Genomic DNA, 14,984 nt, shown 5'->3' on the forward strand with positions numbered 1-14,984 from the left:
TTTCAGACTGTTTTCACTGAAGTTTGTTCAGTGAAACCTTAACTCACATCCTGTGTCTGATACTGAATCAATGTACTGTTCCTTACAACCTAGATCAAATACTTGAACGATACCTGTAATGTGTGGTTTATGAATGAAACTCATCACCACTGTTTGCTCCCGCAGAGTGACTGAGCAGGCAGAGGAGAACAAGATGACTGCGAGTAACTTGGGCATTATCTTTGGCCCCACGCTGATCAAACCCCGACAGACAGACGCTGAGGTGTCCCTGTCCTCCCTGGTAGACTACCCCTACCAGGCCCTGATGGTGGAGCTGCTGGTGCGACACTTCCAAACGATCTTTGACATGTCGCTTCTGTCTGGCTCCGACATCACCACAGCCGGACAGGCGTCCCCCAGACTCACACCACAAGAGAAGGTTCAGCGACTCAGCAGACACTCCACCTCCCTGATGGACATCAAAGAGGTGAGGAGGGATGGAGGGGTGTTCTCATTGCTCTAGCCTGCACTTGTTTTGCTATTGTGGAAGCAATCTTCAGGAGCTGAGGACAACCTTGCTTGTTATTAAATTGACTAAAATCATCCACAGAATGTGAAAAAATAACGTTATGACTTCTGTGAACTGTGTTGCAAAGATATATACTGATGTTAGCATGCTAACCAGCTAGCCCCAGCCTGTTTCAGTCCAAAGCTCCCTTGTTAGCAGTGTAAATGTTGAGCTCACAGCTAGCTGCACTGCTAACTGAGCTAAGCCACTACATTTAGCAGCATTAAGCGGTTACTCTGGTTATATGCTGCCCCCTATTTGTTTCAAGTATGAATTCAACAGGTCGTCAATTCTAACATATTGCACCTTTTAATGCTTTTATCTCAAGATCACAAGTTAATATTTTTTGTTATCTCGAGATAATAAAGCTAGTTTTTTATGTTAATGGGTTAACAAAATTGCCTTGAGTGATGTCACCTAAAGACTAGTTTGAAAGTGTGGAGTTGAAAAGAAGATTCAAAGACCTTTGTAGCCCCTCCTGATCCTTGCTCTAGGCTAGCAGCTTAAGGCTACATTAGGGGCTCGTAGTATAACACACTTGAATCTCCGACTGTTGGTGGTCGAATAGCATTGTGGGTAATGTTGGCGCTATGTTTAGAAAATGGAGTAGAATGCATGGAATAAAAGAGATGATATCTCTGGTTCTGGAGTACTCTTAAGGAATATTAAAGCATTTATGTAAGTTATGTGTATTCATGAACTACTAATTGATATGTGGCGCACTGATTGTAATCTAATTGTTTATTTTTTCCCTGCAGGGTGCCAAAGTGTACAAAAGATACTCATCAGTAATCCCGTCCTCACACATCCTGGATGAGGTTCAGGAGGTGCAGCCAGGAACAGACAGAACAGACAGAACGGAGGTTTCAGCCCTGGACAGACTCAACGGGATCCAGTCATCTAGTGGGGGAGAAGTCCAGAGGTCAACTTTAGTGTTTGGCCGTCCCAGCACCACCATTATCCCCTCCTCCACCACCACCAGCACCACCACTGCTGCTGTTGCACCAAAGGTCCAGCTACGCACCCAGCGCACCAGACATGTGTCTCGGCCGATCAGCATGCCGCTGGAACGCCTGCCCACCCCTGCCCAGATCAGCGAGAGGAATAACCGTAACACTGCTGCTAACGTTAATCCGAGCTCTGAGCAGGACCCCGTCTCTGAAACTATACAGGAGGTACCCGAGACAGATAAGGCTCGTCAAAGTGGCTCATCCAGGGTTAGCACCTATTACATCACTCCTTTTATTGACACACAGACAATGAACAGGAGAACGTGGGACAGGAAGTACAAGCACTATGATGTTACACCCAGGACTGCTATGATTATGGCCAACCTGCCATCTGCCAGCTCTGGAGTACAACCTGTAAAGGCAACAATGCCTGTCACTGTTAGCCCAGCAGTAACTACTGCCTCTGTGGCCCCTACCACAAGCAGTGTGAGCACCATGTTCTCCAACAACCCATACACAATGTCAGTCAAGCCTGTCTGGACTTCTAAAAGGGAAAATGACACAGATAATTCAGTCAGTGAGTTCAGAAGCTCACCAAACCTTCCGCTAACACTCAGGGCACCGAGAACTCTGCAGCCTCCTCCTGGGACTTTCTACAAGCCCCCTGCTTCCATTAACAGCAGAGCTAGGACACTTCCAAACTGGACTACTACTGTTACCACCTTCACAACCACCACCACCACCACCTCATTGCTCCCCTCCACCAAACCTGCCGAGGTAGCCACGCCGTCCCCTGAGCTTACAAGCCCCCCACAGACACGGCTCCAGACACAGGACTCCACCGACAGCGCCATTGACCCCGGGGTCTCGACCTCAGCTACCCTTTCGCCCCCCCAGTCCCCTCCCCCGAGCAGCCCCGAAGACCTCAGCCCCAGTGAGACTAAACCCGTCTACCAAAGACTGCGACCTCGGCGTCTGCAGGAGCTTGAACACAGAGAGGCTCATTTTGTCTGACACCAAATAAACATATTATATCTGTAAATATTAATGTATCTGTGCCATAGTGTATACTGGGAAAACATTTTTATCATACAAGCTGAGAGTGGGAGAAAATATAGGCCTGTGAAAATAAACCATGAAAGTGTTATAAGTACTAATATATTGTGTTGTACATGTTCAAGTAAAAAAATGTCTCAATTCAAAACAAGCAAATACTGCAAGTCTGATGCCAACATGGAATGATTTAAATAACAAACACATGAATTGTCTATTTTTGTGTCAAAGAAAGTTTGTCGACCACAAATTGACATCTTTATGTAAAGAAGTTTAAGCCTATCGTTTGTTTTCCTTGTTTGATTTGTTACGAAAATTATATTTTATTGTAATCACACAATGCACTTAATCCAGGTTCAAATTCTAATGTTGCCTTTAAATGTTAAAATTTGCTTAATTTTATATTTTATTCCACAAGGAATAGATGGAAGTATTTTTAACTTGAGGTTTTAAAGAGTTCAACGTTTTAAATGTGTCCATTGTAGCCTGTGATTGGTACATCTTTTCTCAGTATGTAAACCATATGTATCTGTTTACGTTTTTTATATTCGTTCATACATACTGCATGTTTGTCACAGTCTGTTTGTCTCATCGCGTTATTGTGACTATACAAAAGAAAAATGACATGCAACAGTACTTGCTGCAAATTAAAAATGTAGTTTAAACTGTAACTTTGGTTCCTAGTTGAGTTTATTTTTTAAGATCTCTGTTCAGTGCCTCAGAGAACAATGTTTACATTTAAAACTTTTGAAGGTTTCTTTTAAAGCCCTGCGATGTATGTTTATGTGTTTTATCCAGCCCAGTTGCTTCAATGCGAGTCCAGATAACACAGCTTGAGACTTTCAAATTGTGTGCAGTGATTCAAGAGTCAAGTCTTTATTATCATTGTCTATAAGAGAACAGCAGAGCATCTCCCTGAGCTGAGCCAGTATTTCCCATTAAGTTCTGCTGAAAGCACATGTGGCCAAATACCACATAAAAATAAAGATGTCAGATGACGGAGTATAAAGACAGAGAAAGTAGGGTGGAGGTTTGGGTTGATGGGTTCACCCAGGAGAGCTAAAAGTCAATGTTGACTTAATGGATTTAACATATTTAAATCCTTCTACCTACGTAATGTCATCTTCTCCAACCTAACCAAACTACAACAGTTTCACAAATTTAATCGCATGTTTATTCATGTGACCATGACAACAAAGGTCACCTGACTATGGATCTGCTCTCCACAGAAGTTAATGTGAAGGATTGGCGCATCACCCACGAGCATAATTGAACTTTGTCGTATTTACTGCACTCAGTTTGAAAGTGTAGCGTTATGTTGTTTGTACTCAAATTGATGAGACCAGGTTGATTTTATGTTTGTAACCCACTAAATCTCTGTTACTTTTAAATAGGAGCCTATTGTCGATTAGTAACAGATGTAGGGCTTCACATTTCTCAGTTAATCAATTATTACTAGTCACGATATTCTAGAGCCTAAAGAAACATCTTCAAATAGTGTGTTTTGTTTTACCAGTGGCTGACGAAGACCGTTAGATGACGAAACTGAAATAATATGAAACAGAGAAAAGCAGAAAAAACTCGTATATAAATGTTGGCAGTATGATTTTCTGAAAAACACAGCTATGTCGAAACTTCACATGGTTTATGTTACAACTTTACATTTCTTTGGGTTCAGTTTTCCATTTTATATAGTGACAACACTGTGCTTGTGCTGTGGTTAGTTTTCAGCACAAAACCCACTCGGTGAGGATTAGGAAAAGGCATGTTTTGGCCTAAAATACCTGTTTTGGTTGCCACAAACACAGCTGGAGATGTCCTGAGGTCTCCTTAGAAATATCCTCTGGTGTCACGCCTACAAATGTTGAAACAGGGGTCCCTTGTCTATTAATTGATCGTAAACTCTTGAAAATCGATCGTTTTAATCATTTTTCAAAAGAAATTGCAGCAACATTTGCAGGTTCCAGCTTCTTAAATGTGAGGATTTCTGCTTTTTTTGTCATTTATGATTGTCAATGAAGAGTCTTTTGGTTTTGGACTGTTGGTTGGACAAAATAGGCAATTTGAAGGCTTCACTTTGGGCGCTGGGAAGTTGTGATGAGCATTTTTTTTATGAAACGCTTCATAGATCAGTCTTGGCAATGATTGGCAGATGAATCGATAATGAAAATATTTGTTGGTTGCAGCCCTAGTTTCCTTTATAGGTATTATAACCCTGTGTGTTGACATTGTCAGATATTTTGGCAAACATGATGTATTTGACAAATAAGAGGAGTTATGTGACACCATGAACTACCTGAGCCACCAGAAATGCCCAGACTTGAGCAGCTTTAAGCCTTGAATTCACCTCGCATCACAGCTGTCTGTTGTACACAGTTCACAACAGGTTCAAGTGGTTTTAATGTCCTACTGTCAAGGCTTCACATCCTACAGACCTAATTACCTGTGTCATCTGCTTCATCTTGTCAAACTGCTCGACAGGAGTGAGTCATTTCAGACGTGTGCGACACAAAAACAGCCACAAACGTCATGTCTGTGAGTCTGGAAAGCTCCTCTGTGGCTAAGTCAAAACTCTGATTCATTTTGTAGGTGTTAAGCGAAAGGAATTTCTTGCAGAGTGACAGCTGTGCAGGTTAAATCTTCCTCATGGACACTTTTTGACAAACATTTTGGTTCTTACACAGAACAGTTTCCTTCCACCAGTATCCCTCCTGTCCTCCCCAGCACATATCCCCCTAATTCTGCCTCAAAATGGATGACTGTTGTCTTTTTTCTGCCTGCCCGTGTTGAGCCGGGAGATTAGAGCAATCAGATTAGGCGTGCTGCTGACCTGCAGGCAGAGGAGAGAGAGTGGACGGCGGGGAATCGTACGGAGCTGTTCTACCTTTGCTTAATGTTTTCTATTACTTCAGCTTGATCGTGAAGCCGTTTCTCTCTAGATGTCGTACGACTTTTATATCTTTCCATAAGAGGTAAGGATGAGAACGAACTGTTCTGCTGACAAAATAGAACTGCTGTAAGATGTGACAGGTGTGTGGCTGCTAATTACTGTTTTAGTTTTGTCTAACTAACATTTGAACATTTTATAATGTTGTAAAAACAGAGATCTGAGTGGGTTTTTCCTTTAATGTTTTTTCTGATATCACTTCTTGTATTTGTTGCTAAAACACACAGCAGTTTTTAGATCATGAGACATGTTGCCACAAAATTACTTCAGGTTTCTGTCAAGGAAGTCCTGTCATGTGTAATTACTGTTTGAGTAATGAGGTGATTTCAGACACAATGACAGCCTTTACTCTCCTGTTTTAGTCTCACAGTCTCCGTCCTGTCGTTTTATGTCCCTGCATGCTCAGTCTGCCAGTCTGCGGTAATCTATTGGACATGTCACTCTCTGAACAAATTACTCTTCATGTCCGACATTCTCTGAGGTCATCTGCGAATAACGTGTGTATGTGATTGGCAATTGAGGTTTTCTTTTCAGTGTTCAGCTCCAAAATGAATTTGTTATTTGGAATAAGTCTTTATGATTGAGTAGGTACAAATTGCATACACTGTTTCGCATGCATAAACATACAAGCTCATGTTTATAGGTTGTTAATCACGATGTTGTATTTTCCTGAAGATAAATTCCTCCATTTGCCAACATGCTGACACAATAAACCTGAGAGCTTGTAGCGTCTTGCTCGGGAGCACGTATGCTTTCCAAGAAGTGGCTTGAAGGATGGTCTGTCTAAGGTTGTATTGAAGACCACTTGGAGCAAATCCAAGGTAATGCTCAGAGCAGGTGCAGTCAAGTTTGACTCAAGGTCAGGTCCGAAACAAAGTCTGAGCAACAACAGTGCGTTTCAAGACCAAAAATAAATGTCTTTCTTGTTGGGGTTTTATCCATAGATCAGTGGATTTGGATCAGTAGTAAACATACAGATGGACAATTTAAAGGAAAAAACAACACAAACCTCCTGGAACCGTCTCTATTCTTTCATAGTGGTCACGTCATTTTTGTTCTCGTCAAACTGTTCAATGACCCCTCGTGTCCTTGAAAAATCAGCAGTTGTCATGTTTCTCCACTCGTCTGAAAACTCGTGACTCATTTGAGGTAATGAGTACTAAAAAAAGTTTAGTACCTAAAAAAGCAACAATAGCGGACCATGTGACGTAAGATGTTTTTAAATGTTTTAGAAACTATTTTAGGTCTTTCTGCCTTCTGGGTCTTTTTTCGACACTTTCAGAAGAAGACAACATGATTGCAATCCGCGATACATGTTTCACAAGTATTCTGAGAGCAGGAAGAAAGATTTAACAAGTTTTAACTCTACAAATCTGTTTAGAGCTACAAGGAATATTGAATTGTCCATCGTCGCTCACTACATCTTGGCCTTCCTTACCCTCAGGCGTGCATAAACTACAGCTTAGGAACTTTTTAAAATGTAGAAATGTGAAATTATTAAAGTTATCTTATTGGTATCAGCCACAGAAGCAGGTAAATATTCATTAATGGCTGATAAAATTCATGTTGTGCATTGTGTCATCACTGATGGAGTCGTGTATCTGCAGGTTTGTCACAGTCTGATGACCCCTTCCAGGGGAGAAGCTGCGGAGCAATGAAGACAGGCTCCCAAATCCGCCTGTTACTGTGGAAGAACTGGACTCTCCGCAAAAGACAGAAGGTAGTATGAAAACTTTGAAACACCGTTCATTATAATGCCATCCAATATAAAAACACCACGAACGACAGCATCCAACATCTCTCTGATAGAGTCTGGATTAAATTCAGTGTTTATAACTCACACTTTACTTGTTTCTGTCCAGGTCCGCTTTCTGGTCGAGATCTGCTGGCCAGTGTTGTTATTCATTGGCCTGGTGTGGCTGAGGAAGGCCAATCCACTGTACAAACAACATGAATGTAAGAAGATACAATATTAACAAGCTATCGTAGTGATCTTGATTGAAATTCTTAAAATCCGAGTTCTTTTCACAGAGAATAACAATTTGGCAACTCTTTTTAAAAGCCCTCACATGCCCTCACATGTTTTGACTGTTTCTTCAGGTCATTTCCCCAACAAGGCCATGCCCTCAGCAGGGATTCTTCCCTGGATCCAGGGCATCTTCTGCAACGCCAACAACCCCTGCTTCAGATATCCAACCAGAGGAGAGTCTCCAGGCGTCGTCTCCAACTACAACAACTCAGTGTAAGCCTGATCATGGCACACTCTCAAATCTTCACTGTCATTTGCTTATCAACACTTATAAATCATTAGACATTCTACATATTGTATGATACTTAAATCAATCAATTAGACTAATTCTGTGAGTTTTTTGGTTTGTTCTAGATTGGCACGGTTCTATGTTGACGCCCAGGAGCTTCTGCTCAATGAGAATGAAGTCCAGCAGCTTGGCCGTCTTTGGCACGACGTGTCGTCCTTGTCAAACTTCATGGAGACGTTACGCAACAACCCATCTGTGCTGTCAGGTAAAGGGCAAATGTGAAAAATGGTTCAGATGGTTCAGATGGAAGCACTTCTCTTGAGATGAAAACGGTTAGTAACAGTGGTTTGTTTCAACTCTGTAATCAAAGGAGAACAAGACTGTTGACACAGGTCAGCTATGTTTGATTGTAGCTTTCTGGCCAAGATGGAAAATCCTTTTAGTCTTGTTGTTGTATGAACATCCTCTTTCTGTTCAGCAAATGCTGATCAGTGTTTTCAATATGACATCCTCAAATATCTTGTTCTGTCCACAACCCAAAAATACTCACTTCTCTTTTGTATATTCACCTTTAAGAAGCTGGAACCAGAGACCAGAGACCATTTTGCCTTTTTTTTTTCTTTTGAAAAATGACTCAAACCGATTGATCGCTTTTCAAAATAGCTGTTGTTTAATTTAATAGTTTACAACTAATCGATTAATCTTTGCAGCTCTAGCCAGGATATTGCTGTATAAACTCCCTTTTCCCCTTCACTCCTCTTGTGGACATTCGTATGCGGAGGATGGTTCATGACCAGGCCTGAGGGCAAACATAAAACGGTTCTTCATATCACTTCAGAAAATTAGCTCAGCCTGCTGGCAAGGACATGCATTCAACACACATCCTCCTCACTGGAGTTTCCCTGAAAGATCAGATCTCTGCCAAGCTGCCCTGCTGTGAATCACTTCCTCCGCACAGTCCAGCGCTGCTCGGGTCAACGCTGTCTAACCTTTCACTTTATCTGCTGTTGGGTTCTCTTCTAGGCCGTGGGCTGAAGATAGAAGATATTCTGAAGGATGACGAAGTTCTCACCGCCTTTCTTTTGCGAGACGCCGACCTCTCGTCCTCTATAGTCTACCAGCTTGTCAATGCAAAGTTACGACTAGAACAGGTGCAGTTTGACTGATGCTATGCCATCTTGGTTTATGTCATGTAACAGTTGAAAAACCTAGCCTCCATACTTTTACATATTTTCCCTGGCTATTGCAATTATATGTGATGATTCTTTGAGACATATCCCAAAATAAACCCAGGATTTCACCATTTTCTCCTCTTTTTCATGTTCTCCAGTTTGCCTTTGGAATCCCGGACCTGCAGCTGAAAGACATCGCCTGCAGCCAGGCCCTGCTGGAGCGCTTCATCATCTTCCCCAGTCGCATGGGGCTCCACGGGGTCCGCAACGCCATGTGTGCCCTGAGCCAGCAAAGGCTGCAGAGGATAGAGGACGTCCTCTATGCTAACCTGGACTTCTTCAAAATCTTCAAACTGGTGAGCTGTTTGAAAGTACAATCATTCATTATATTCGTGTTATAAATGTCAATGTTTGTCAGACTTTCTTCTATTATCCTGTATTGTGTGATTCCTGATACAAAGTGGGTGTTGCTCCTTACGTCCATCCTTTGTTCCCAGTCGTCACTCTTTGGCTTGGTTGTGGTCACTGATATTGTTATTTTGGAAATTCCTTTTTTTATTACCATGTTCGTCATTATTTCCACTGAGAGATATTCTGACGGCTGCGTTTGTTGGAAAAAATCATGCCCCTCTTCCTGTCCTTGCAGTGAAGCCCGGTCTTATTGTCTCATTTGTTTACAGTAAATTTAGTACAGTAAAGTGGCAGTTATTTCACTGACGTTAAAGAGCTATTCATCTTTAAGGTTGTGGTAGGCGACAGCCAACCAGCAGGGACTCGAGACTAAATGTTTCCATCGAAAAATTTTAAAGGATACGGATGGTTATTCTATATTTCTTATTGTCAACAATCTCATATAAAAAGCCAACAAGTCTGTCTCTTAATACTGTCTGACTTGCCTGTCTTTAACACTCAGCTCCAAGCTGTTGGTTCCTGCTGAAGACAACTTACAAATATATATTGATGTCCTGCAACATATTTTCAGCAGCAGATTAATACACATTTGGCACACACAATATTTCTGGGAGCAGAATGGCGTTTGTTGGTTTGTGTCAAAATAAACTACAGTGTGTGTGTGTGTTTGTTTATGGAAAAATAGTACTATGTCACCAAGTGCAATGGTGTGGCTCATTGCTTCTGGCTTTTTGGAATAGTTTTCAGACAACAATGAAGCACCAGTTATTGGATAAATTCATTGTTGGTTTTGGTCTTTTAATGGGATTTGCTGATTATGAGAAAAATATGAAATATAGTCAGACTTATCCTTTAAAGACACACATTCATTGACTTTTTAAGACACTGTATCAACGCGTGCTCTGATGACGCCGTGTTGGTGTTGTTCCTGGAACATCATAATTAATGTTCCTCCAGGACCAATCACATTTTCACCATCTTGGGTTGCCACTTGGGGAGAAAGACCGGAAAAACAAACAAACAAACACATCAAACACACGTTAAACATTGTGATATTTGAACCCAAATCATATTTTCCTAAACCTAACCAAACAATGACAGAAGACATTTGGAAAAGAATAAGTGAACTTAGTTTCAAAATAATAAGTGTTACTTAAACTTATCAGCCACAATGCCTTTGCTTTGGTAATTTGAAATGATGGTCCTGGAACAACATTAATCATGATGCAAATGTAATATTTAAAATATAAGCAGAGAGCACTCTGTGCAATCAGCCTGTTAGTTTTGAGTCTATAACAGTCACAATTAAACATATCTAGCTGGACTTTTTCATAATAACGATTGTAATAACATTGGCCAAGTTGACCCTGTGATATTGTTTCTGGGAGTTAACCATAACAGATCTGGATTGATACAAGATGTGCTCCCTCCTGACTGCACATTTTGTGCTCAGAATGGTGAATTTTAGTTGTGAATTGTTGCATCCTGTCAGATGGCTCATTGTTCTATATAGAGCTGGTGATGATGCCAGGATTGCATGTGAGGCCTGACGGCTCATTCTGGCTTTCAGACGTCTCTGCCAGACCTGTTCACTCAGTGACTGGTTTAATTTTGGGTCTTGGAATAAACCACAGGCTCTGTTTCAGACTGTTTACACACACGTATTTATGGAAAGCAAGAATCATAGAGAAGGCACAACTACCGCAAGACACAGATCAACCTTTTATTGATAGAAAAGGCCATTTTATTTGTTTTTTATTTGAATATATTTGTGAAATATTCCCCCCTTTATAAATAGATGTATCACAGGATATTTTATAGAAGATTAAGAAAATAAAAGGAGGATTAAACAACAACAAACTGAGCTATATTTAAACTTTTTTTTCTCCCTCGACACCCTGCAATTTCTTCTGCATGTGTTTTCGGGTTCAGCCTGAGTGAGTCAGGTCAGGTGACATAGCATTATCCCTCTTGGCCTGTTTCTGTAATGGGCTTAGCCGGGCCCCGCCTACAGCCTGTGAGGTGTTCTGTAAGACGTGAAGCTACATCTCATATAAATACATCGTCAACATGTGCCAGTCTGAAGAGTTCAGTAAACATACAGTAGCTGCCAGCCCACCTGCTTACTTGTTTGCCAGCAAACCCGACAGCAGGACTGACACAGTAAAGAGGATGGCAGGGCCACAGTGTCGACAGGCTGGAGTAGATGTTTGGCCTGAGGTCCATATTCAAACAGGAGTTACATAAAGGAGGTGCAGGCTTATAGAATAAATGACTATGATCAATGAAATTCACATGTTGATTATAGAGTTATTTATCTTCATTTTGTGTTATTATTTATTTGTTTCTCTTCACTTCTGGTGAACAAAACCCTCTTATCTGACATGATATTTTCCTGTTCCTTCCTTTAAATGCAATAAAAACATCTATCCACCCATCCTTCTATTGTCGATACCTGCTCATATTTACAGCTTTGGAAGCTACACATTACTTCACACTGAAAGAAGTTGAATAATAGCTAAGCTACGCTACAGAGAAGTCTAGTCCGGTTAACTTAAAGGTACACTATGTAGTTTTGATCAGAAGAGAAAGATCTTCATTGACTGATTTTTTTTATATGCCTAAACAAACTGAGCTTAAAGGACAACACAGTTTCATACTTGTTTGTATTATTACCTCATTAATATTGTAAATAATACAATTTTGAGTTAGAATTTCTTCTCCAAAACTACACAGTGTCTCTTTAAGCTAAATTAAAAAGTAATTCAAACTACCTTGAAAAAAGATTATCAAATTGCCAATGTACATTAAATTATAACAAAATATAGTACAAAACAGTCACATGCCAGCAAAAATTGAGTTTTAGCTTCTGGCAAAAAGTGCCCACTTGTTCACAGGTTATACATATATGAAAACCACCCCAAGGTGTATTTCAGCTTTGGTTTTGGAAACAATGTCTGTTACAATGTTAGACACTTGCCTTCAGTCAACTAGAGTCCAAGTGGTGGTATTGCAATCAGGATTACTCAGTAAGATACATAACTTAGCACTAATCAATCAATAGTTATGACTTATGGAAATATTCAAGTTGTCCTTTCTTCTCGTGGCCCAAAATTGTTTATAGTTTCAATAGTTAATTACACAGAAAATGTGAGACAAAAGAGTAATTTAAGTACTTGGGTCACAACGCAGATTACAATGTAGTTGAACCACCAGCAAGCTACTGCAAAATGTAACTGAACTACTGTTTTGATTACCTGTAGTTCACTACTCCCCAGCCACATGTCTTCAGTGGAGCTCCGCTCGCTTCAAGCCGTTCTAACGTTGGTTACGTTCATGTAGAATCTCACCACCAACAGTATGAGGCTGATAATGAAAACATCTTCTCAGGACCTTTAAAGTAAAAACAAATACAGTATATAACATCTTAGGTGCATAGAAACTTGCCTCATATATACTTATACATACAGTAGTACTTAGTTTGTATTAGTACTACAGTAACATCTTAGCTGGGATCTCTGTATTTAACTCGTTAGCTCTGTTAAGTTGAAAGCCCATTACCACCGTGACCTCTGCCTTGTAGCAATTTCCCTCCCCTCGTTACGCTCCTGACTCCGGTCTCCCATCCACCTCGCATCACCCTCCCTTCCTATTCCCTCGCTTTCTCTCTTTCCCCCCCGCCGCCGCCTCCCTCCTTCCTTCGTTCATTGAAATGCAAGTGCGAGGAATGCGAGAGGAAGGATATCACATGTGCGTGTTTGTCTTTTCCATCGCCCTCAGCACTATGCCCTGACCAGCCTTTTTTTTCCTTTTTTTTTTAACACCTACTGCTAATGGTTTCTCAAGAAGCCACTGATGAAGGAGGTTTAGGGGAATAATGTCAGTGAGTTTCCATATTGAGAGGTTCAAGTTTGATACAGGTTCAGGTCGTCCATGAACACAGACACAAGGCAAGGAAGACCAAATGGAAAGTGTGATGCGGCCTTCCCCAGCAGGTTGCTGGTTGTGCTGCCTCTAAAGTTAAAAGAAAGTGTTCAAACACTTTCCTCCAGCATTTCTTGGAAGTACTCCACCTCCTCAGGGTTGTTGTTTAACTGGATTCTTGTTATGAATTTGTTTTTTGTCAAAGGGGTGTCACGGGACATGATTTCCCAAGAGCACTTACAGTCAAAGCATACAAAAGAACAAAGAGAAAATTGTGTTTAATCTCTCAATTTAACTGTTTTCATCTCATTTTAAAAAACACTTGACTGATGCATCTTGTGACTTCCCCTCCTCCACAGATGCCTCGGGTTATGGACAGCAACTCCGAGGGGATCGACCTGCACTTCTGGGGAAGGGTTCTTAAGGCGGTATCAGAGAAGATCCAAGCTGTAAGTGCTCCAAAGTCCACCTATCCCTTTCAAATCACGCTGCTCCCCTCTCTTCTCCTCCTCGGTCCTGCAGGATCAGAGGCACCAGTATTTTTAGCCCTGCAGGAAACTCGCCTCTTCCGCTGCTCCCTGTTTGAGAATCACTCACAGAGGAGCTGGCTGAGTGATGCCTCAACAATGTGGGGTGTACATGCGTGGGTGAACAGCCTGTATGTGGACTGTACAACTGCTGATATGTCTACATAGGCTCACATGATATTTGTGTGTGGGTGTGTATGTGCATTCATGTATACGTCTATGCAGACTTCAAAAGTTGAAGGTGAACGTCCAATTAATAGCTTTTTCTGGAGCAATTTATTAGTCTTTCAACAATACAATAATCAGCGACTACTGTATTTTGATAATAGATCAATCATTTTTGTCATTTTTCAAGCAGGGCAAAACTTTGGCACAGCTGTGGATGGGGTGAAGTTTGGGGTCGACAAAATCAGACCATAAAACTCCCACACTCTGTCCTCTTTACTTGCTTAATAACCACACTTTGGTGCACAGACCTTCATCGGGTTATTAGGAAATCAGGTAAGGAAAATGCCCCTGATGAAGGTCTGCGTACCCAAACATTCTTAAATTTTTGTAATTGCAAGTAAAGAAAGAGGTCAGCGTGCAGGACTTTTTGTTCTTTCATTTTTGGAGCAAAACGCCCTTGGTTTATTTTCGTAAAGCAACATTATGTAGAAATTGGAATTTGTTCGATTTGGCATCCCCGATGTGGCCGAGACAGAGACACTATACACCCTATTACAAGACGCTGCACTGTCAGAAATGATTTTGAAGCTGTTATCTTGAGGTAAATAAGTTACACAATGTTGCTTTTTTTGGCCTGTTGGTTCACCTCTGACTTTAATGAATGATGATGGGCATCTTTCACTTTCTCTGACATGATACAGACCAAATGATTAACTGAGAAAATATTCAGTGTTTCAATTGATAATCAAAACGATCTTTGTAGCCCAACTTCAATCATATCAAATGATCTTCATCAGCAGCTGTCGTGGAGCCTTACTTCATTTCATATCCAAAAAAAGCACACTGAGGAACAGGTGTACTGAGCTCAGAGTCATAAAAACAAACAATGAAAAATAAATAAAACCAATCAAGAAAGACTTCAGTATAGTAAAATCATCTACAATGGCCCCTTACACACACAAACTGAATAACTGGGATCGTGTTGTCGTGTGCGTTTCGGCACGTTCTCTGTAAGTCCCACAGGACG

General features: G+C 41.0%; 2 protein-coding genes across 5 annotated transcripts in view; both read left to right on the top strand.

The window, feature by feature from the left end:
• The window catches only part of LOC141017137 (rho GTPase-activating protein 29-like), a 34,186-nt gene extending 30,965 nt beyond the window's left edge, over nt 1-3,221 (top strand). For all 3 annotated transcript variants that reach the window (XM_073491753.1, XM_073491755.1, XM_073491756.1), the window contains 2 exons: nt 166-466; nt 1,306-3,221. In XM_073491753.1, coding sequence (XP_073347854.1) covers nt 166-466; nt 1,306-2,511 — 1,507 coding nt within the window. In that variant the 3' untranslated portion in view covers nt 2,512-3,221. The remainder of the gene's footprint in view (nt 1-165; nt 467-1,305) is intronic.
• A 3,930-nt stretch (nt 3,222-7,151) lies between these two features.
• The window catches only part of LOC141016538 (retinal-specific phospholipid-transporting ATPase ABCA4-like), a 42,586-nt gene continuing 34,753 nt past the window's right edge, over nt 7,152-14,984 (top strand). For both annotated transcript variants that reach the window (XM_073490950.1, XM_073490951.1), the window contains exons 1-7: nt 7,152-7,217; nt 7,360-7,453; nt 7,598-7,739; nt 7,881-8,020; nt 8,779-8,906; nt 9,086-9,283; nt 13,622-13,711. In XM_073490950.1, coding sequence (XP_073347051.1) covers nt 7,152-7,217; nt 7,360-7,453; nt 7,598-7,739; nt 7,881-8,020; nt 8,779-8,906; nt 9,086-9,283; nt 13,622-13,711 — 858 coding nt within the window. The remainder of the gene's footprint in view (nt 7,218-7,359; nt 7,454-7,597; nt 7,740-7,880; nt 8,021-8,778; nt 8,907-9,085; nt 9,284-13,621; nt 13,712-14,984) is intronic.

This window comes from Pagrus major, chromosome 21 (genome assembly GCF_040436345.1).
Source record: "Pagrus major chromosome 21, Pma_NU_1.0".
NCBI lineage: Eukaryota > Metazoa > Chordata > Actinopteri > Spariformes > Sparidae > Pagrus > Pagrus major.